This window comes from Theropithecus gelada, chromosome X (assembly GCF_003255815.1).
Source record: "Theropithecus gelada isolate Dixy chromosome X, Tgel_1.0, whole genome shotgun sequence".
NCBI classification, from domain to species: domain Eukaryota; kingdom Metazoa; phylum Chordata; class Mammalia; order Primates; family Cercopithecidae; genus Theropithecus; species Theropithecus gelada.
The window spans coordinates 109,795,007-109,818,256 of NC_037689.1; the positions used below are offsets into that span (position 1 = coordinate 109,795,007).

A 23,250-nucleotide genomic window follows, 5' to 3' on the forward strand; every position below is an offset into this window, starting at 1 on the left:
CAAAATATAGATGAATAAACTCAGGTTTAGAGAGAATAAGTGCCTTCTGCAATGCCATACAATTAGTATCAGAAGTGCAGTTTAAATCTATGTTTAAACTCAAAAGCCACACTTTTTAAAAAACTAAAGCAATAGGGCATCTCCCCATAATTAAACATTGTCTACATCACAAAATTAATACTTGCTTATTGTCATCATCCTTATTTCTGATCAGGAAAGTGAGTCATAGTGAGCTTAAGTGATCTAAGGCAAGAAAACTTTTAGACTTGAACCTCGGTTTCTCTGCCTTCAAAGTCAATATTCCCCTTAAAAATAATGTTTTTTCAGCCAGGCCTGGTGGCTCACACCTGTAATCCCAGCACTTTGGGAGGCCGAGACAGCTAGATCACCTGAGGTCAGGGGTTTGAGACAAGCCTGGCCAACACGGTGACACCCTGTCTCTACTAAAAATACAAAAAATAGTTGGGCATGGTGGTGGGCGCCTGTAATCCCAGTTACTCGGGAGGCTGAGGCAGGAGAATTGCTTGAACCTGGGAGGCAGAGGTTGCAGTGAGCCAAGATCATGCCATTGCACACCAGCCTGGGCTACATGAGCGAAACTTTGTAATAAAATAAAATAAAATAACATAAAATAAAATAAAATAAAATAAAATAATGTCTTTTCTTCCATCCTTCCTACTTCCTCAGTGTCAGATACTTCAGTACATACCCGTGTAGCCAAGGTGGTTGTACGTTTCTGCATGTTTCAGTGATGTTTGCATCCATGTATTATCTAAAATCTGTTAAGCGTTTGGTAGATTGTGCTTGCAATGACACTTCTTTTTTTCAGCCAGAGGTTTTATTTATTGAATTGTTGCATGCTGTTTCATTATGGGATATTTGTTGAGGCTTGCATCAGAGTTGACTTAGTAGAGTCAAGCCTCAACTACTCGATTTGGTGTGATCTTGGAAAAGACAGTTCTGACAAGGGCACTGAAGACAAACCCGGTCTACTCAGTAATACTTCAGAGGGTTTCTGGATATACCCCTGGTATAAGACATTCTGGGGGCCAGAGAAAGAGATCAAGGCCTCCCTCTCTGGTACTGTGGATTCAGTTGCCAGAAGGTACTGAGGACTTGGCTTGCCTTTTTCTGACTGTGCCATTTCTGTTGCCTCCTGTGAGCTTACCAGGGGTGACAGGCATCTCTATTAAAAAGCCTGTATGTAAATATAGCTGCATCTTCCACTATGTTATCCTGAGGACAAAATAGTTGCCACCCCTGCAGAATGCAGCAGCTTCTGGGTTAGATGCCAATGGTAGCAGTATGCCAAGCATGAAAGTATCTTGTTCTTCCCCTGCCAAGTAAACATCAGCTTCCTGTTTGGTGGTACATTTAAAGGGACAGTCTCCATTCTTTCTGTTTGGCAGTGGCAATGTGGGAAAGCTTCAACATGGGCAGTTAGTGGCTTAGATGGTGGCACAGTGGAAGAGGCCACTGGGATGTATGTTAGGTCGCAGATGCCTTTTTGGACTCTCACTTCTCCTTTATGCTATTACATTGCTTTGGAGAACTGTTTGGTTTAGTGGGTAATGCCAGAGGAAGGCAGAGCTAGTTAGGAAGAAACGAATAATTTATTCCACTAAGTAGCTGGGATATTCAAATGTTGCTTTCTTTCTTTCTTGGAGAGAGTGCCATTTGGGAATTATTTTCTCTCATATTCACAAGGCGATTCCCCACATAAGCTCAGGTCTTTAATTGACTTTGCATTTGCTGGTAAAACACATTAAGCTTCAAGGCACTGGGTTAGTGGCACAAGCTAGGCATGTCCCCTTCCTAACAAAGAATCTGGAAGGTCTTTCCTCAAGGACTACGGGCTTTGCAGTATAATATTGGAGGCTACAGAAAAAGGGTGCAAAACTAGGTTTCTGGTCTTACCACATTCCAGCTATGTAGAATAGCTCTTGGGTAGATCATTTTACCACTCTGGATTTTAATTTGCCTAAATGTGAAATGGAGATAAATTCTGTGTTGCCCTACCCACCTCATAGAGTAATTAAGATGATTAAATGGGATACCATGTGAAAGCACTAGAAGCATAAAACACTATAAAGATGTAAGGAATTATTAGTCCTTACAAATTATTAGTAACAAATATTTACTGAATATCTTCTATATGCTAGATACTGTTCTTGCACTTAGATAAAACAGAGATCCCTGCCTTCATGGAGCTTACATTCTACAGAGGAAGACCAGAAAATAAATGATCATCATCATAAATAAGTAAACTATATATGTAGAAAGTGATACATTTCTAAGAAAAATTTAAAAAGTTAGAGCAGAATAAGGAAGACTCAGGACTGCCAAGTTGGGAGGGGGAGGTTAAAATTTACAAAGGTGGTAAGTGAAATACTCATTGAGAAGGCAAGATAGAAGCAAAGAGATTGAAGAAGGTGAGGGATTTAGCTCTTTCGATATTTGAGTCAAGACCATTCCAGGCAGAATAGCCAGTATAAAGAACCTAAAGAGGAAGTATGCTTGGTGAATGTGAGGAATGACAGGGAGGCCAGAGGAGCTAGAAGACAGCAGGAGAGAGAAAGACAGAAGATAAAGTTGCAGATTATATTATGCAGGGCCATATAAGCCACTATAAGGATTTGGGTTTTATGCTAAAGGAAATGCAGTTATCAGAGGGTTTTAAATGGAGGAGTGACATGATCTGACTTCCATTTTAAAGGGATCACTGTCTGTCCTGTTGAAAAGAGACTGTAGCTGGGTGTGGTGGCTCATGCCTGTAATCCCAGAACTTTGGGAGCCAAGGTGGGCAGATCACGAGGTCAGGAGTTCGAGACCAGCCTGGCCAACATAGTGAAACCCTGTCTCTATTTAAAAAAAAAATTAGCCGGGCATGGTGGTGGATGCCTGTAATCCCAGCTACTTGGGAGGCTGAGGCAGGAGAATGGCTTGAACCTGGGAGGTGGAGGTTGCAGTGAGCTGAGATCATGCCACTGTACTCTAGCCTGGGTGACAGAGCAAGACTCTAACTCAGAAAAAAAAAAAAAAAGAAAAAAAAGAAAGAAGAAAGAGAAAAGAAAAGAGACTGTAGTGAGGCAAGGCAAAGAGACTCCTGTCAGGAGGCTGTCAAAATAATCAAGGTGAGAGGGTAGATGATGGTGTCTCACAATGACAAGTGATCAGATTGTGGATGTGGATACGTTTTAGAGGCAGAGCCAACACGATACCCTGGTGGATTGACTGTGGATTTTTTGGCCTGAGTAGTTAGAAGGATAGAATTACCATCTACTGAGATGGAAGGCTGTATGGGAGTAAGTTTGGGAGAGAATACCAAGGATTTAGTTTTGAACGTACTATGTTCAATTTTACAGGAATCAATGTAATGCAATTAGATAAACAAGTATGAGATTTTAGATAAAGGCCTAAGCTGGCTAAATAAATTTGGGAGCCATCTGCCTATAGGTTTTATCTGCAGCCCATATGAGATCACCAAGAGAGTGACTACACATGAAGAAGAAGAGGACTTGGGGAGTGATTGGCCATGTTAAAGCCTGCTTACGGGACAAGTAAGATGAGACGGAGAGCTGATAATTGGATTTAGAAGTGCAGAAGTCATTGGTGACTTTAACAAGGGTAGTAAGGTGGAGTGGCCATTATATTTAATTAAAAGTGAGTTTCAGGACATAAGTATTTAACCTTGGTAATATCAGTCATAACAGATGAGAGGGAAATTTTGTTCCTATTGAGTGAGCCTGCCTTCAGATTCCCCTGGCTCTAGCTAATATTAAAAAAGAAATACTGTAAGAAATCATATAAGGAAAACTCCATTTATCTTGTCACTTGAACAGCATGCTGGTTTAGTATTGGGAGGGCTCTTGCCAGAGGACTGTGTTGTAACCCTGATGTGCTTTTCTGAGTGTCAAGCATATAAAGCAATGGGATTCACTCTTTGCCCATGTTTAAAATGCTAACCTTTGGCTCCCTTAGAAACTTTGGGAGGTAGAGGTACGAAATCCTCAAAGGGAAAGGAAGCTCATGGCCAAGGGTAAAGCATTTTCTTTAGGATATTCGGAAATTTTTTTCTGCCTCATTTTCTTCAATTTATTCTGAGTGTATCTATCTCAGAGGTAAATATAGAGAAGTTAGAAAGCAGGAAACCACATACTCTTGCCTTATTTTTTATTTTCATGGATCAGCATATGATCTTAAGGTGATTTTAATGTTCAGCTAGGCTTTTTGTATCTTCTTTTTTTAGCAGGGCTTTCTACTATAGGGACACTCTGGGAATGATAGTATGTAGGGATGACAATAATGAAATGGATGTCCTCAAGGGGACTTTTGGCCTTTGATCCACTTGGTAAGCAAACTATCATGGCTGTACAATCAGCCCTCTGTATTGTGGGTTCTGCATCCATGGAGTCAACCAACTGTGAATCAAAAATATTTTTAAAATATTGCATCTGTACTGAACATGTACAGACTTTTTATTCTTGTCATTATTCCCTAAACCAATATTGTAAAACAAACTATTTACATAGTATTTACATTGTATAAGGCATCATAAGTTATCTAGGTATGGCTTAAAGCAAGCTTGTCCAAACTGTCGCCCAGGACAGCTTTGAATACAGACCAACACAAATTCATAAACTTTCTTAAAATGTTATGAGATTTTTTTTTTTTTTGCAATTTTCTTTAGCTCATCAGCTATCATTAGTGTTAGTGTATTTTATTTGTGGCCGAAGACAATTCTTCCGGTGTGGCCCTGGAAAGCCAAAAAATTGGATACCCCTGGTTTAAAGTGTATGAGGGAGGATGTGCATAGGTTATATGCAAATACTGCGCCATTTCATATCAGAGACTTAAGCATCCACAGGTTTTAGTATCTGTGGAAAGTCCTGGAACCAGTCCTCTTTATACACCAAGAGACAAACATATTGTGTTCTTGTTGATATCTTAACACTGGTTCTTATTCTGCTGGTGATGTGGAGGTTCCCGGAGCATCATTAGTCAGACCAAGAGTCTGAAGAAGGTCAAGAGTCTGAAGAAGGCCAAGAATCTGAAGAATCAGGTTCTTTTTTAAATTAAATAAAAATTTTTAACTTTTATTTTAAGTTCAAGGGTACCAGTGCAGGTTTGTTACATAGGTAAACCCATGTCATGGCGTGTTTGTTTTACAGATTATTTTATGACTTAGGTATTAAGTCTAGTATCCATTAACTGTTTTTCCTGATCCTCTCCCTCCTGCCACCCTTGACCCTCTGATAGGCCCCAGTGTGTGTTGTTCCCCTTTATGTGTCCATGTGTTCTCATCATTTGGCTCCCACTTATAAGTGAGAACATGTGATATTTGGTTTTCTGTTCCTGTGTTAGTTTGCTAAGGATAATGACCTCCAGCTCAAACATTTCCCTGCAAAGGACATGATCTTGTTTTTATGGCTGCATAGTACTCCATAGTGTATATGTACCACATTTTCTTTATCCTATCTACCATTGATGGGCATTTAGATTGATTCTATGTCTTTGCTATTGTGAATAGTGCTGCAATGAACATAATGTGTGCATCTGTCTTTGTGATAGAAGGATTTATATTCCTTTGGGTGCATACCTAGTAATGGGATTCCTGGGTCAAACGGTATTTCTGTCTTTAGGTCTGAGGAATTGCCACACTGTCTTCCACAATGGCTGAACTGATTTACACTCACACTAACAACGTATAAGCATTTCTTTTTCTCTGCAACTTCACTAGCATCTATTATTTTCTGACTTTTTAATAATAGCCAAGAATTCAGGTTCTTATTCTTGCTCTGCTACTAATCAGCTATGCAATCTTGGCGAGTCAGTTACCCTCTTTGGTTCTTCATTTCCTCAACTGTAAAATAGGTATAATCCTTGCTACAGAGGATTATTTTATTTATTTATTTATTTTATTTTTGAGACAGAGTCTCACACTGTTGCCCTGGCTGGAGTGCAATGGTACGATCTCAGCTCACTGCAACCTCTGCCTCCCAGGTTCAAGCAATTCTCCTGCCTCAGCCTCCAGAGTAGCTGGGATTACACGTGCCCACCACAACACCCGGCTAATTTTTTGTATTTTTAGTAGAGATGGGGTTTCACTATGCTGGCCAGGCTGGTCTTGAACTCCTGATCTCGTGATCCACCTGCCCTGCCTTGGCCTCCCAAAGTGCTGAGATTACAGGCATGAGCCACCGCGCATGGCCACTACACAGGATTATTATAAGTTAATGTATGTGAACATAGTTGAGGATATAATTACCAGAAGAAAGAAACTATAACATATTGGAATGAATTACCAAGGGATGCTATGGAATGTTATTTTGACATCATTAAAATCAGAAGGGCTTTTCCTTTGGTGGACAGGCATTAAGCACATTTGCAGGCAGAGGGAAGCAATCTGTAATCTGTGATCATCTTTCCATGTGGTAAAATACACTAACCTGTTCTTTCTTGGCAAGCTGGCATTTGCCACAGAAACATAGAGGAGGCCACAACTGGTGCTTCATCTTTCTCTTATCAAATTTCTGAGATATATTTCTGAAGTTAGGGACTAAATCCAGGCTAGGATGGTATGAAGTAAAAAGTACACAAAGATATCTGCATAATGCTCTCCTTCTTATCCAAATGATTCACAAAGGAATACTTGAAACTTTGAATTAGTTTGGGTGAAGTCACGCTAGACATAGGATAATGGGCCTTTATTGTCTTGTCTCAATGACCTTGCCGATTACTTTCCAAGTAAATGTTTCTAAGGATTTCATGCTTCGAAAGAATCATTGTCACAATACCAGGTGGAGGGCATGCTCTGTGTAACTGGCAGTATGTTGGAGGCATAGTCAATGTGTAGCTCACAATGTAGTTAGCTTTCACCAGGCCAGGAGTGGTGCATGTGAGCTACAGTCCCACCAAAGCTCAAAGCCAGAATAAGGAAGTGCTTCAGAGGAAGTTAGACTAGGAGGATTTGCTAATCCTCAAGGATTCTCTACAGTCTTTGATTGTCCTTAGATCTCCTGAAAGGGTCATTGGTGAACTACAGCTTCAAGACAGTCTTGTTCCCTCATATTTTTACCCAAGCTCAAAGTCATCATCGAATATTGGTTCTAACTCTGAGATGAATTGTGTCTCTGGCATGTCTTTCCAGTTTTTGTAATGCCTGCAGCCATCTCTTCTCCTGCCTTCCATAGGTAGCTATTCACTAGTCATGATGTACCACATACTATTTCCCAGATCCTGGAATTTCTCCAGTGCAATTATATCGGCTAGCATTTATTAGGTGCTAATTATATACCAGACACCATTTAAAATTTGTTGTGCTAACTAACTAATGTAATTCTCACAACTGTCATTATCTTCATCTTACAGATGAGGAAACTGACACAAAGAGTAGCTTAGCAACCTTCTAGTTAGTAAGTGGTGAAGTTGAAATTCAAATACAGGTTTTGTGTTTTTTTTTTTTTTTTTTGGATACCAGATCCTATCCTTATAACCACTGGTATCATTTTATATCTCTCCCAAAAAGCATATACAAACAAACAACCACAACTTTTTTTTCCCCTCTCAGAAAGCTGAAGAAAGACTTGGAAATAGAACCCCTGTTCTTGTTACCTCCAAGCTCTGTTTTTATTTCCCTTATTTTAGACCCTGTCATCTGCACTGTAATATTTGAAAACCAAAAAAATATTTCTAGAAGTATTACATCTCTTTCCAGACTCTCTAAGGGCCTGGGAGCATCTCATAGTGGCCAAGCCTCAGGGACAAGCCTGTGTAGGGTCCTACCAGGTTAAGATTGAGTGTCTATCCTCATGTTCGAACAGTATTTTGAGGAAACACTGTATCTGTCTAGGAAAATAACCAAGATGTATTTTCAAAAGTGGTTGTTTTTCTCTACTAAGTTGTTTTTCTGAAGGGTAAGCCAGTCTGATTTTTCTCTGAAGCAATGAACAAATTTGGAGGAGGAAAGAAATTCAGTAGAGTTTGGTTTAAATTGACCATAAGGACATTTCCTACTCCCCCTTTTTTTAGTTTTAGTTTTGAATTTTTCATATATTTTCAAGAAGGGGCCATGTTTAGCTCCTCAGCTGCACAATTCTTTCCTTTCTTTCTTGATAAATTAAAGATGCTTCATGGGGATTTTTAAATGTCAGATCCTATAACAGGCAAATGCTGTATTGCACACAGTTATTTTTTTAAAGGCAAAAGTTTGTAGCTTTTTCAGAAAGAGTTTAAAGTGTAAATACTGTTTTTTGTTCATTTTATGAACAAAAGCCCCTAGAGATGCTTCTGTTATGTCAAAATTGTGAAAATTTGCCCTTTGTGGATAAAGTTCTCTTGACGTTTCCTCAAGGGGTGAAGAGGGCAATGAGAAGTTATATGTCTGTAGGCATTTTTTTTAAAACAATCTATATCGAATGCATGTATCCAAATGTTACTGTAGCGTTGGAGAAGGGAGCACTATGGAAAAAAAATTTACCTGTTTGTAAATAGGAATCTGGCACCCACCCTCACTAAAGGTGCATTTTAATATTTCCCACATAACTGCCTCTGTTCTCCTTGGATATGAACTAATTTACCTTACCTAATACAAAGAAGCTTATCAACTATAAAGATAGACCCAGAGGATTTGGATTTCTTTGCTTTTTTTCCATCCTACTGTTAGACACTTATTGCCAATTTTCCAATTAGGAGCATTGCAAAATTGCCAGATAGGACTTTCAGCTAAAAGAAAAATGGTGACTTTTGATTAGTTGTGCAGACAGAAAATGTCAAAAGAGAGAGAGATTAATAAAAATTTAATGGGGTCAAAGATGTCAGTTACCAGATGGATAGTATGGCCTCTGCCTCAGGGGTCTTTATGAGCTACTTGTAAGATATAGGTTATCTCATCTTGTATCAATTAAAAACTCTGCCTAGCCATAAGGGTCTCTTGCCTTAGCACTGCCGTGAAGTAGAGAGCCACACAGGCCAAAGGGACTCTCCCCTGCATATTCATACTTCATTCCATTTTCATTAACTTTGATGACTGGCTTGCTGAATCCTGGTAAGACTTTTATCACTGTCTTGCTGTCCTCATTAGTTTTTGTAGGATGGAGGCCTAAAATTTAAAAAATAAAACTATTTTTTTGAGGTATGGCATGCATATAGTAAACTGCACAAACTTTAAGGGTGCATATCAATGCTTTTGTTTTTTAACATATGTGATTATATCAAGATATAGAACATTCCCAGCATCCCAGAAGGCTTTCTCATATCCCTTCCGAGTCAATAACCCCCTACCCAGAGGTAACCACTTTGTTCACTTCTTTCCCATAGATTTGTGTGCCTGTTCTTGGATTTCATGTAAATGGAGTGATATGATAGCTAATTTCATGCATCTGGTTTATTTCAACATTCTGGTACCTGTATCTTGGTGGATATTTGTACACCCTTTGGTTATATACTTAGGAGTAGCATTCCAGGGTCATGTGATAGAGGTATGATTGGTTTTAGCAGATACTGCCAAATAGTTTTCCAAGGTAGTTGTACCAGTTAACAATTTCACCAGCAATCTATGAGAGTTCCAGTTGTTCCATGTTTTCAGTTCTTGGTGTTGTCAGTCTTTTCCATTTTAGCTCTTCTGGTGGGTTTTGCATATCTCATTGTGGTTTTAATTTGCACTTCCCTGATGAGTAATAGTGATGAACACCTATTTATATGCTTATGAGCCATTTGGATATTCTCTTTTATGAAGTGCCAGTTCAATTCTTTTGTATTTTTAAAAAATTAGACTGATTATATTTTTCTTATTGATTTGTAGGAGTTTAAAAAATGTATGAGTGTAGTGGATATAAGTCCTTTGTTAGATATATATTGTGAATATTTTATCCCAGTCTGTGGTTGGCTTTTCATCCTCTTAAGGTGTAATTAATCTTTTCTTTCATGGTTAATGTTTTCTGTCCTATGGGAAATATTTGCCTACCTAAGATCATGAAGATTTTCTCTGGTGGTGTGATCTAGAAGCTTTGTTGTTTTAACTTTCATATTTAGGCCTATGATTCATTTCAAATCATTATTAGTATTAGTTTGGTATCTGGCATGAGGTAAGGGTCATGGTTCCATTGATTTGTCTGTCCTTCAGCCAGTACCATGCTGTCTTAATTTCTGTAACTGTATAACTAGCCTTGATATCTGGTAGCATATGTCCTTCAATTTGTTCTTCCTGAAGATATTTCAATATTACTAGCCCTTTATGTATCTTTATGCATTTTAGAATCATTTTGTCCAAATTGCCCTTTGGGAGTGGTTTTGATCTTTTTGACTCATTAGTTTTCCCTTTGTCCCTCTAACTTCAAAATCTAGGTAACCTTTTAAAGTGGAGACCGGTGGCCTGTTTGGGGCAGTTCCCCTCTAGAGGGAGAATTTGTCTCTGAAGTACCAGGAGACTGCAGGAGATTTTCCTGTGCCTTTCCTGCCCAGACACCAGCCCAGAACTCAGGTGACTTCAGGTAAGAAAAACTAGCCCTGCATTTTGGGCTTCTCAAGTTTCCAGCCCATTATTTTAGTGTCTCCCAACTGCCAAAAGTTATGCTCATTTCTCCTTTCCTCAGGAGAGTCCTTCTGCTTTACAGTCAAGCTTCATCTTCAACAGTGCCCAGAATTAGCAAATGTCACAGGGAAGGAAAAAAGTCCGATTGTCAGTTCACTTAGAAAGGGCTCTTTGCTCTTTGAAATGTTGGTTAATCTCATCCTTGCTTATCGATTTAGCAATTTATCTTTTTTTTTTGGTGTGTGTGGGGGTGTTGTTTTTGTTGTTGTTGTTGCAGGAACGTTCACATCCTGTTTGGAAGCAAAGTCTGCAAATTGTTTAATAGGCTGAGCCTTGATACCCCCATCCCTCTCAGCTCTATCTCAGGTAAGTAGTTTATGAACATTTGGGCCAATTCAGTAGGTCAGTGGAAGGATAGATAATGGATATATCCCTGAACCTCCCAGTCACAGATAGTGGGGATTTCTTAGGGGACTAATCTGCCTAAGTCACATTCAACTTGGAATTCAGCCAGTTTCTAGGGATAGCAAATGACATTAACATTCTCAGTTCTATTTCTGCTTAGGAGAATGAGATGTCAGCTCTGGCCCTGAATAAGGCAGATTTGCTCCTGTAGTCACCTAAATTTGTGCCCTCTAGCATAGGATATTAGAAGTCCCACCTGGGCTGATATCCATCTCTGCACCTTTACTTATGTGCTCATGGACAAATTACCGAATCTCTTTGATCCTCAGTTTTTCCACCCGTAACTTCATAGGATGATTTTATTGTGAGGATTAAATGTACTACAGGTTGAGTATCTCTAATCTCAACATTTGAAATACTAAATGCTTCAAAATCCAAAACGTTTTGAGCACCAACATGACACCTTTGCTTTCTGATGGTTTGGAGTACACAAACTTTGTTTAGTGCACAAGATTATTAAACATATTCTATAAAATTATATTCAGGCTATGTGTATAAGGTGTTTATGAAACATAGATGAATTTCATGTTTAGACTTGGGTTCCATTCCTAAGATACCTCATTATGTATATGCAAATACTCCAAAATCTGAAATCTAAAACACTTCTGGTATCAAGCATTTTGGATAAGGGATACTCAACCTGTAATATAAGAAAAGTGGATTTTACAGTCCTTGATACACAATAGGTCTCCCATTAATGTGACAATTTATTAGAAAATTTTTTATGGGCACATCATTGCATCTGACATATGCTTTCAGAGGCTGGGGATTATGCTTGGTTAATTTTTTGAAGGGAGTAAAATTTACATATAGCGAAATGTACAAATTTTTAGAGTACCATTCAATGAGTTTTGACACATGCATACTCCTGTGTAACCCATGACCTTATCTAAACATGTTCACTACCATCACTCTAGAAAGATCCTTTATGCCCCTTCCCAATCAGTTCCTACTCCCATAAATGCAACCACTATTCTGATTTTTTTTCTACATAGATTATTTTGCATTTTCTAAAATTGTGTATGGATGGAATCATACAGCATGTAATCTTTTGTGTCTGACTTCTTTCATTAAGTATAATGTTGATTATTCCTCCATGTTGTTGTCCCTGTCAGTAGTGCCTTTCTTTTTATTGCTTATCAGTATCACGTTGTGTGACTATACAACAGTTTGCTTATTCATTCTCTTCTTGATAGATACCTGAGCTCTTTCTACTTTTTGGTGATTATGCGTACAACTTCTATAGCTATTCTTGTAAAAGTCACTTTGTAAACTTTTACTTCTCTTGGGTAAATACCTAGGAGTGGAATTGCTGGGATATAGATAGGTATATGCTTAGTTTTATAAGAAACTGATGTTTTTCCAAAAACATAATACGATTTTATACTCCTACCAGTAGTATAAATGTGTGTGAGAATTCTGGTTCCTCTACATCTTTGTCAATATTTGATGTTATCAGTCTTTAATTTTAGCTAATCTACTGAGTATATTGTGGTATCTTAGTGTGATGTCAATTTGCATTTCTTTGATTACTAATAATGTTGAGGATATTTTCATGTGCTTATTAGCTCTTCATTTGAATTGTCTGTTCTGATCTTTTGACCATTTTTAAGTTGGGTTGTTCGTCTTTTTATTATTGAGTTGTAGGGGTTCTATATATATATATGTATAGACACACACATATATATATAAATATATATCTGACAGTGAACTTTCAACCAGAATATATATATATTCTGTTATATATTTATGTTGTATACATATGTTATATATTTTCAACCAGAATATATATATTCTGGTTGAAAGTTCATTGTCAGATATATATTTTGTGAATATTTTCTCTCAGTCTTTGGGTTGCCTGTTCATTTTATTAACTGTATGTTTTGATGAGTTGGTCCATTTTTGTATCCCCTGTTTCCCACATGCATGATTGAAGCTTGATAATATTTACGGAATGAATGTGCTGAAAGTTGTTCCTCCCTCCCTCCTTCCATTATTTCGTTTTTTTCAAAGACACTTACTGACTACATACTATGCTGGCAAGCACTCTTCTGTTCTTTGGGGATATAGCAGAAAACAAAACAGACAGATTTCTTAGTCTCATGACAATTACATTTTAGTCTATATGTATGTAGGGGTAAGGTGAGAGACAGAAAAACAAATAATTAAACAAGAAAATATGAGGTAGCTATAGATACCATCATGCAAAAATGAAATTTGTGTGTAATGGGAAAGGGATGATTAGGGGCTTTACCCAGGTTGAGGGGTAAGAAATCTGAGGAGGTGATATTAAAGTAGATATCAGAATGACCCGAAGTCCCCACTCCTCCCCCACCAAGGAGAAAGGAATCCCAGGCAGAGGATATAGCTAATAAAAAGTCCCTTAAAGTGAGTTAAGGCTAGGCATAAACTATCCAAAATACCCCTTTAGGCTAGCTGAGGTGTCCAGAGTTGGTTGCTTTGGAAATTACCATAACTGGCATAAGCTGATGCTACACTGTTACTCTTTCTTATTATTGGAATACTTAGCAGTTTCTTCAAGTTTCTTCTTGCCCTCTCCTCACCCTCTAGTTGCTAAGTTCTGAGATGGTTTGAGAATAAAAATGGTGGATCAGCTAATATAAGGGTCAAGAAAGTTAAGGCAAGGTCACTAATTGTTTTTCCCGCCAAAAGCGACTGAGTCCCCCACCCCACAAAAAAAATCAAGGGCCACAAAAAGTAATAAGTAACTACATTTGTCTTATAAGAGAGCAAAATATGGAATGTTCTACCTCTCTGCTTTTTATGTTTAGGTTGTGTAATGTACAACTCAATAAATACAATAAAAATTTGATGAATCAAATATAATTTATTCCAGTTTTTTCCCAGTTTTAGGAGAGAGATACAAGAAAAGATGATGGAAAAGGGTAAGAGTAGATGGAGATCGAGAGGGTGTGAAATAGAATGAAACACATAGGTGAATAAATGGAAGCATATTGACCAAGAGGAGGAATAAAGGAGTCCCAGAGGAAGATAGAGAAGTTGAGGGAAAAAACTGGGTGAATGGGAAGTCAGAAGTTAAATAGGTTTTGTGTGAGGGTGTTCCTGTCATCTTCTTGTGCCTTTGGGCTGTATATACCATATAGTAGTTATTGCTTCCTTTGAAAAATGTGATGGTGCTCTCTAACAATATTTAACACACATCTTTCTTCTGTGTTTTCCTTCTGATGAGCTGATGCATGTTCTAAATAAATGCCGAATTCCTTTCCTTGATTTCTCTCCATATTTTCTTTCATGAGACGTTTTTCTCTTAAACAAACAGATCCTTTGAATTAATAAAACAAACTGCTCTGCCTGTAGTACCCATTCTCCTATATTCCATATGGAAAGTTGCCTCCAACAAAATCGTGCCTTCTGGTCATTACTGTTGTGACCCTTATCATCAGGGCAAACCCCATGTCTACTGGTAGGATTTGGGACCAAAAAAAATGTAGTGATCTTACAGGATTTATACTAAGTGGAGATAGTATACAACTGAGTGGGTCGAAAAAGGCCCTGTGGAGACCAGCAAGCTCTATGTGCAAATCACAGACCATCTGGCTGATGATTTTCTGTACTCCAATAAATATCCAAGGATTACAGTCAGCTGAAAGTGAAGTCTGTGGCTTGCTGGGCCCCACTCTGGTCAGAACTGCTGAAAACTGGGCAATAATAGACTTGGTAGAATCCTAAAGGAGTTATATAGATGACTACCTCCTAAGGCTTTCAACTAGGAAAAGCCTGACTGGAGCTGGAGAAAGAAAGTTAGCCCAATTTGCAGAATTAATAGCCAGAAATTTAACATGTAGATATAACCAAGAAAAAAAAAAAAAAACTGGCCAAAGGTACATAGCTACACTGATCAGCCATACAGAACTGGACTATTGCAGGAAATACAATCTGGTAAAGGGAGATATGAAAATAAATTTGTGAAAGGAATTTAGAAATTCTTATAAAGACATGTATCAGCTCATCAGAATGGAAAAGCAGAATAATCTATTTGGAATGAGAGGGGAGATAATCTAGGCCCCCAAAACTAATGTATACCCTGAAGTTTTGGGGACTCTAAGTTTCAACTCGGCTCCCTTTTCAGTTCAATATAAGGTTGTAGGATGGGCTTGTGAAACCTCAGGGCATGTGGGCATGTATGTACCAGGTTAGTAGAGAAGAAAGAGTTAGAAAAACAGAATCAAATAAACAAGTGAGTAAGAGATATGAGATATGTCAAAATACTAAAAACTTCCTGCATCCTCAACAGGTTCCCTTTAAGTGTGGTGGGGAGTGGTAAACCAGACAAATGTAGCAGGTAGATTATATTGAGTCAATATCTAGATTTTCAAACAAATAATATTGCCTTACACAAGTATATACTTACTCAGAAAGTGGGTTTGCAAAGAGCCCACCAGAAATGCAGATGAAAATAGTACAACCATAGCTTTAGATAAAGTTGGAAGAACGAGCTGCTAGATATGGAAGAGGGGCAGTAATAGGAAATTATCAAGGAACTAGTTTTATAACTGAAATTCTCCAAAGTTTGGCAAAATACAGAGAATATAGGACTTTTATTTACCATAAACTCCCCAGGCTGCAGGGCATCTGGAAATTTTAATGAATGGATTCCAAAAAACACAGAAAGAATTCAGCAGCACCAGATATAAATGGCAATGAGGCAAAGGTGCTAATAATTGACAGACCCTGAGTGAGTGTATCCTTCCTCAAATGAGATGTTCAGGAAAGACAGACAAACTGCCTATGCTTACTTTTCTACCAAATCTCTTAACAAGAGATAAAGACCATGAGGTTTTCAAAGGAAAGAGAAGTAGTAGAGCCTCACAAGGCCAGCAACAAATGAGGGGCTATAGTTAGACATATCATTTCAAGCTTAACGGCAATTCTTGATGGGGTAACCAGTAGCTGTAGCCTGTAGGATGGATAAAGGCTCAAAGATACTAATGTTTATATCTCTCTTTTTTATTATTAGGTCTGCTTTGCTGTTTTCTCTTGGCTGTGACAGTCCGCCTGATGGTCATTATAATAGCAGTTCACCACTAGTACAAACAAGAGTACCATATATAAATTCTGTGCACGGTTTACCAACATCATCAAAAAGTTCTATTGTTCTACTGTTCTCATTCTGTACTTGATCAGCATCATAATCATATCAACATCTTAATTTCTGGCCTAAACCAACCACAGAACCTTTGTTAGCCCCTTATACTATCCATTGTCACCGAGAGTCCATTTGCTAGAGCTTGTAGTGATATTTTATCTATTTAGAAGAGCACTGCAGCATGGATTCTGTGTCAGTTCCTGTACTCATTGATGGACTTGTTGCTTGTGTAGCCCAGTTAATAAGAATAGCTGATGAGCTTTTACAATTCATTATACAAGTACAAGAAGTTCCTTATGTAGAAGAAAATGGTGGAGCAGAAGAGACTGAAGCAGATGCACCTCTTCCTGAGGAGCCTTCGCTACCAGATCTCCCTGATCTCTCAGACTTAGACTCAATACTTACACCAAGAGAGGATGAAGACCTAATGTTTGATATAGATCAGGCTATGTTAGACATGGATAACTTATATGAAGATACAGTCTCTGGTATAAATGATGACTTAACAAGTGACTAAGACCCAATTTCTGCCCCCGCCCCCAGGGATGTGAAAACTGATCATTTCTCTGTTTCAATATATTCTTATTTTCTGTATATTAGCAATATGTGTTTTCTCACAGTTCTGCACATTTTCATTACTAATAACCCATATAGCAAGTAAGATTTGATTTACTTCTAGCAAAAGCTGATCTTTTTTTCCTCTTTGTTGTTATTCAAAAAGTTCTGGCTTTTGCCATGTAGGTCTCCCTTTACCTGTACTTACTGTCATGCTAGAATTTCTGATGATGGGCGCAAACAATAGTAAAGAAAAGAAATTCCTCACCCAGTTATGGAAGGGAGAACTGACAAACTCTATCACATCTTGGGACTAATTTCACTGCTCTCCAATGAATGGAAATGAAAAGGGGAATATCCCCCAGGGTAGCATCACAGTAAATGAATACATTCACATTAACAAGACAATGTTGGGATGCTTTTATTTGAAAGGATATAACTCCTAACTTATCCTTTTAGAGAGCACGTGTCCAACTAAAAATGCTGTAGCAGACTAAGGGAGGTAATTTTAAAAGAGCACTATCTACCAGATAATAAAAGTGCAGAAGGGTTTTCAAATGACTGTTGCCAAGGAGAAAACTGAAAAAGCTGGGACCAAGAGTTCCAATGCAGGACTGTTCTTGTACATTCTGACCACATTGCAGCTACTTTGCACTGTTATTCCCCAAATGGAAAAGGCACACTATACCAAATAATCAAAGAGAGAAGTAATAGAAGGGCTAAGGAAAGCCCTACAAGGATTATTCACCAATGGAAAGACAAACACTCACCATATTGGACTAGATATCTGTGGACTAGATATAGTCCTTAGGCATCAAAGCAGGACGATGCTACAACCTTATAATATGTGGAGCTGGCTGGCCCCTTGTTTGCCTGGGTCACCTGGACAGATTGTACTGTAATGGTACCTCAGGAACTAGATAAGATATATTCTAGTGTTTGCCTTGATTCTGTAATTGTATGTAATTTATCCGCACTGGATGTGGATAAAATATATCTTCCTGAATACAGCTTAATTTAAAAAGAATAGTTAATAGGCTTATTACAGTGAATCTGCTGCAACCTCAGCCCAGAAATATTTACTGTTGAGAGATAGGTACAGTAATGAATTTAGATAAAATATGGGTTGGTATTTAGCCACAATAATTTTGCATATGCCAGAAGGGGAAAATGGAATAGCTGAAGGACCCACAAATCAAAACAGAAAGAGACGAAATAAATATGCAGGAAATTTACTGACCATATCAATTGCATGCCATACAGTACCCTCATTTTTATTTGGAAAAATAGCTACCTTTTAGACAAGCCCATGGACACTATGGCCCTCCTTCCTAGAGAATGACCATTGCATCTCATGACATGGGCAACAACTAGGTAAAGATATAAAGGTATATCACTAGACAATGTGTTATATACAAACTGCAAAGAAATGAGATGTAGAAGGAAATCCACACTGGTGGAAATTGGACTATAGCAATTCATATAAAGGCCTAAAGCATATAGTCAAAAGGATTAAAATGATATTTAACACAGATGACTTCAGAGCTAATCTTTGCAAATCAGAATTTATGGAACTATTCAACATATTAATATGAGAACTTTCTACAATAGACTACTATGTGAAAGGATTGATAAGAGTAGGTGAAGATTCAGGAGACTTAGAGGAGCAAAGAAAAACACAAATAGGAAAAATAAAAATTCTATCATAAAACAACAACTGGATAATTAAAATCCACATGGGATAGCAGATTGAGGGATTTTACTGCCACCATCACTGGACAAACTGAATCTTACTATCTCGCTTTCCCAGTATAGGGGACTCTAGATACGCAGTTATGTCAAAAATGGCAAATAATTGATGGAGTACAAAGTGACTATGCCAAATTAACCTAAATAGAGTACTGGGAAAGCAAGGTGAAACAGTTTATCACTCCATTCCATTAGGAACAGTTTTTACTAGAAAGATTAGTGATAACAGTTAAAAGTTAAACTGATAAAAGAAAAGTTATACATTTAGTAAATAAGAATAAAAATATGAGAACTAGATAAAAGTTAAAGGAACCTTTGCTTTAATTATAGCTTCAGAAACAGCCAGGGAAGATACACACTCCCCACAAGGATTTTGGACTTTAGGAAACTGGGCTATAATTTTGTGTCACAATAAAACTCAAAGCATAAATACCTGGACAATATCAGAGAACACATCCAAGGAGAAGCCACCAGTCTGCTACAAATTTTATTTGGTGAGCAGTTTAACTGTAGCAGGACAGACCTGGTGCTCTTAAACATGATAGATCCCAAAAGGTAGCTATTCCTCCGAGTAGAACTTTGGAATATGGACTTTATAACAATTCTACAACAGATTAATGTAAGCTTGTTAAAACTGTTAGTGTATTATAAGAGAACACAAGTAACCATACTAACTCAAGGAGGTTATGAAACTACATCAAGAGAAATCCGTGAGACTACTCTAGACCTTGAAACAGGACAAAGATTTGAACCAGCCCATAAGACAGCCCGTAATGTTTAATATAGTCCTTAGACATCAAAGCAGGAACATGCTACAACCTCATAATATGTGGAGCTGGCGGGCCCCTTGTTTGCCTGGGTCACCTGGACAGATTGTACTGTAACGGTACCTCAGGAACTAGATAAGATATATTCCAGTGTTTGCCTTGATTCTGTAATTGTATGCGCTTAAGGATTGTTAAGATATGACCCCTGCTCCAAGGAATGGATTGTTGTATTAAGTATGTTTTCTCTATGGAACAGAATTAGAGTTAATAGTGAAAAGAAATGTTTAGGAAATAAGACAATACTTAGGAACAAGAACTAGCGGGGATGGTGTTTTCAGGAGAGAGAAGCAAATTAATAAATTGTCAACAGTTATGCGACTGTTTACGATGGAAAGCCATGATATGGAGTTAGTTTCTAAACAGGTTTATGACCAAAGCCCTGTTTTTGTCTTCTGCAAATTAGCCAACCCTAAGATGTTGCTATAAATAGCTGGTAGGCGATTGACATAAGTCGTGTATCTGAAAGCTCAATTAGATGGAGAATTATTAACTAGTTTAGTCCACTGATTGGATATCTCTGATTGAAATCCTGCATCTCCTCCAGGAGAATGGAGTGAGTGGCTGATCCTTTATGCAAATAAGCCCTTTTCTGTATCTTCTTAAGACCAATGCTAAAGCCAATTATTATATAGCATGGCAGAAAAGAGAGGGGCTCATCATTCTGAGACAAGCTTAAAGGTGTGAAAATCAAGGAAGATAGGCTGGTAGATGGCATTAGATTAGGTAGTACAAGTTTTCACCCTGATTTGCTTGGACTAAAATATGTGGGGAGTTGTGCCTATATAAATTCTTATGTGTGATGATTACTGCTACTTATTATCTTATGATTGTTTAAAATCTGTATTAGCTATTGATCTAAACCATTTTATTGTTTTCTTTCAAGAGATTTTAACTAATAAACTTTCATTCACAAATCAAAAAAGGTGTGGTCATCTTAAAATACCTGGTGGTGAATTTGGAGGCTACCAAATAGGCACACAAGAACTTCACTCAACATAAGGTAGCAGAGCATAATAAGAGAGAATGTTGTACTAGGAGTCTGAAGTTCTACTTCTGGCTTTGTCAGATGATCTTAAACAAATCTCCAAACATAGTCCTTTCTCATTTGCAAAATGAGGGTTATTAATAAATTTTCTGCTTACCTTCAGTGATAATAAGGAACAATTGAAATAATGGTTTTCATGGCATGACATATCTGACATTGAGACAATATGTGAAATCAGGACTTTTCAGGACTATCTGAAAAATGTGCATGCATATATTCATTGCAGCACTATTCACAATAGCAAAGACATGGAATCAACCTAAATGCCCATCAGTGATAGACTGGATAAAGGAAATGTGGTACATATACACCATGGAATACTATGCAGCCATAAAACAGAACGAGATCATGTCCTTTGCAGGGACATGGATGGAGTTGGAAGCTATTACCCTCAGCAAACTAAAGCAGCAACAGAAAACCAGAAGCCACATGTTCTCACTTATAAGTGGGAGCTGAACAATGAGAACACATGGACACAGGGAGGGGAGCAACACACACTGGGGCCTGTTGGGGGCTGGGGTGGGGAGAGGGAGCATCAGTAATGGATTCCCAGCTAATGGATGCTGGACTTAATACCTAGGTGATGGGTTGATCAGTGCAGCAAACCACCAAGGCACATGTTTACCTATGTGACAAACCTACACATCCTGCAAATGTACCCCAGAACTTAAAAATTAAAAAGAAAATTCACCCATCTGCAAAAAAAAGTTTGTATGACAATACCTGAAAGTCTATTTGACATGAAATAATTATCTAATAGTTTTACACCAGTTTTCTAAGAGCTTAGAGCTTTCTTATTCTACTTCATGCCAAAGTTAGAGTTTGGAAATCAGCTATTGTTTCATTCTTTGGAGCTTTTTTGTTTGTTTGTTTGTTTGTTTGTTTTTACCAAACTGAATTCTTTTGGGGAGTCTACTTGAGTTCTAGTAGGAATAACAATGAGGAAAAAAACAGTATGAAAAAGCCCTTCAGGAAATAATGAATTATATTCCATTCAAGGCTAAGATTTTGTTCCTGAGGGGGTTATGTAACTCTGAACGTTATTAACCCACTATGATCCAACTTCATTTTTATGATTTTTGTTGTGTTTTTGTACTGACAGTCTTATCTTAATAGACTAGATGTACTTACTGATTCCTCTTGGGAATATTTCTTATATTTTTTTCAGAGATCCTACTCTCTCCAGCCCGTATTTAAAACTGAGTTTCTTCTGTCTCTTTAACCCTCAGTAAGCTCACAAACCAACCAACCAACCAACAGAAAATCCCTAAAGAAATAAAAAATAACTTCTAGTTCCTGAAGTTAGTTATTTGTGAATTACTTGTATTGATAAATAAAACTGTCGGCTTCCAATATCACATCTCTTCAGGGTAATAAATAATCCTTGAAGGTGATTGCCATGATACTTATGAAGGTTGGAACTGCATTTTACAAGGTGAGGAAAATCACTGAAGTCTTTATACCTGGTCACAATTTCATCTTAAAAGACCCTAGAAAAATGCTGAAGGTGGCCGGACGTGGTGGCTCCCAGCACTTTGGGAGGCCGAGGCGGGTGGATCACGAGGTCAGGAGATTGAGACCATCCTGGCTAACACCGTGAAATCCCGTCTCTACTAAAAACACAAAAAATTAGCTGGGCGTGGTGGCGGGCGCCTGTAGTCCCAGCTACTTGGGAGGCTGAGGCAGGAGAATGGCGTGAACCTGGGAGGCAGAGCTTGCAGTGAGCCGAGATCGCACCACTGCACTCCAACTTGGGTGACAGAGCGAGACTCCGTCTCAAAAAAAGAAAAAAGAAAAATGCTGAAGGCATCTCAAAAGATAATTTTAAGTTTACCCCAAATATTCATATAAGGTGGACAAGGGGGCAATGTTTATGAAACACAACTTTAGTGTTTCAGATTCCTCTAATCAAAGATGTCATTAACTGGCTGGGCGCGGTGGCTCACGCCTGTAATCCTAGCACTTTGGGAGGCCAAGATAAGCAGATTGCCTGAGCTCAGGAGTTCGAGACCAGCCTGGGCAACATGGTGAAACCCCATCTCTACTAAAATACAAAAAAATCAGCCAGCACAGTGGTGGGCGCCTGTAATCCCAGCTACTCAGGAGGCTGAGGCATGAGAATAGCTTGAACCTGGGAGATGGAGGTTGCAGTGAGCCAAGATCATGCCACTGCACTCCAGCCTGGGCAACAAAGCAAAACCCTGTCTTAAAAAAAAAAAAAAAAAAAAAAAAAAAAGGGTGTCATTGACAAAATCTGTTGTTGAAAGCACGTAAATACACATGCCTCCATATTATGACAAATTCTGGAAATATTGGTTATTCTAATACCTTTGTTCTTACTTAAACTTGGGGGAACATGCCTTTCTTGAAACTATAACTTCTAAATTTTTAATGTAAGCAAACCCCTAACTTCCAGCTTTGGAAAATCAGCTCTGTTGCAGCTCATTTTATGGAGAAAAAAAATGTTTTGTGTGAAATACAGCTTTTAAGCTCAAGTTCTAAAAAGACATGTTGTCTATTTGAAACTTAAGATGTGAATGGGCTTATCTTTGGGTCCTTATCCAAAGTGCCGGAGTTCTTGATGCTTCTCTCCCACAAACCTCGACTCATTGGGAAAATTCCCATTTGTACTGGGTATTTATTCATTTTTTCCCCAGTTGGAATCACAGCACACTTTAAAAGATTTAGCAAGGTGTCATCAGGGATGGCACTAGAGAGTGGAGAAGTAGTGCATCTGCTCTGTCCTATTCCTGATTACAGACATTGAGGAAGTAATTCTATCTATCCTTGAAGACAGAACCTCATGGTCCAACTGTTATTAAGCATGGAATCAAATGGAAAAGACAACTTTTCTCTTTTAGCTCAGTTATTTCATTCTCATCTAGAGGCAGTTTCTCTTTGAATAATTCTGATCCTGGGAAATAATTCTTGTGCATTCTCCTACAGTCTT

The 23,250-nt window shown here is 38.1% G+C and overlaps 2 protein-coding genes across 2 annotated transcripts in view; one reads left to right on the top strand and one right to left on the bottom strand.

Annotated features, from left to right (window-relative positions):
- The window catches only part of TRPC5 (transient receptor potential cation channel subfamily C member 5), a 319,448-nt gene that overhangs the window by 116,885 nt on the left and 179,313 nt on the right, over positions 1-23,250 (bottom strand). The gene's annotated exons all lie outside the window — the stretch shown is intronic.
- Positions 16,088-16,668, top strand: TRPC5OS (TRPC5 opposite strand). Its single transcript, XM_025373394.1, has one exon. The coding sequence runs from the start codon at positions 16,306-16,308 to the stop codon at positions 16,639-16,641; it is 336 nt and encodes a 111-aa protein (XP_025229179.1). The 5' UTR covers positions 16,088-16,305; the 3' UTR covers positions 16,642-16,668.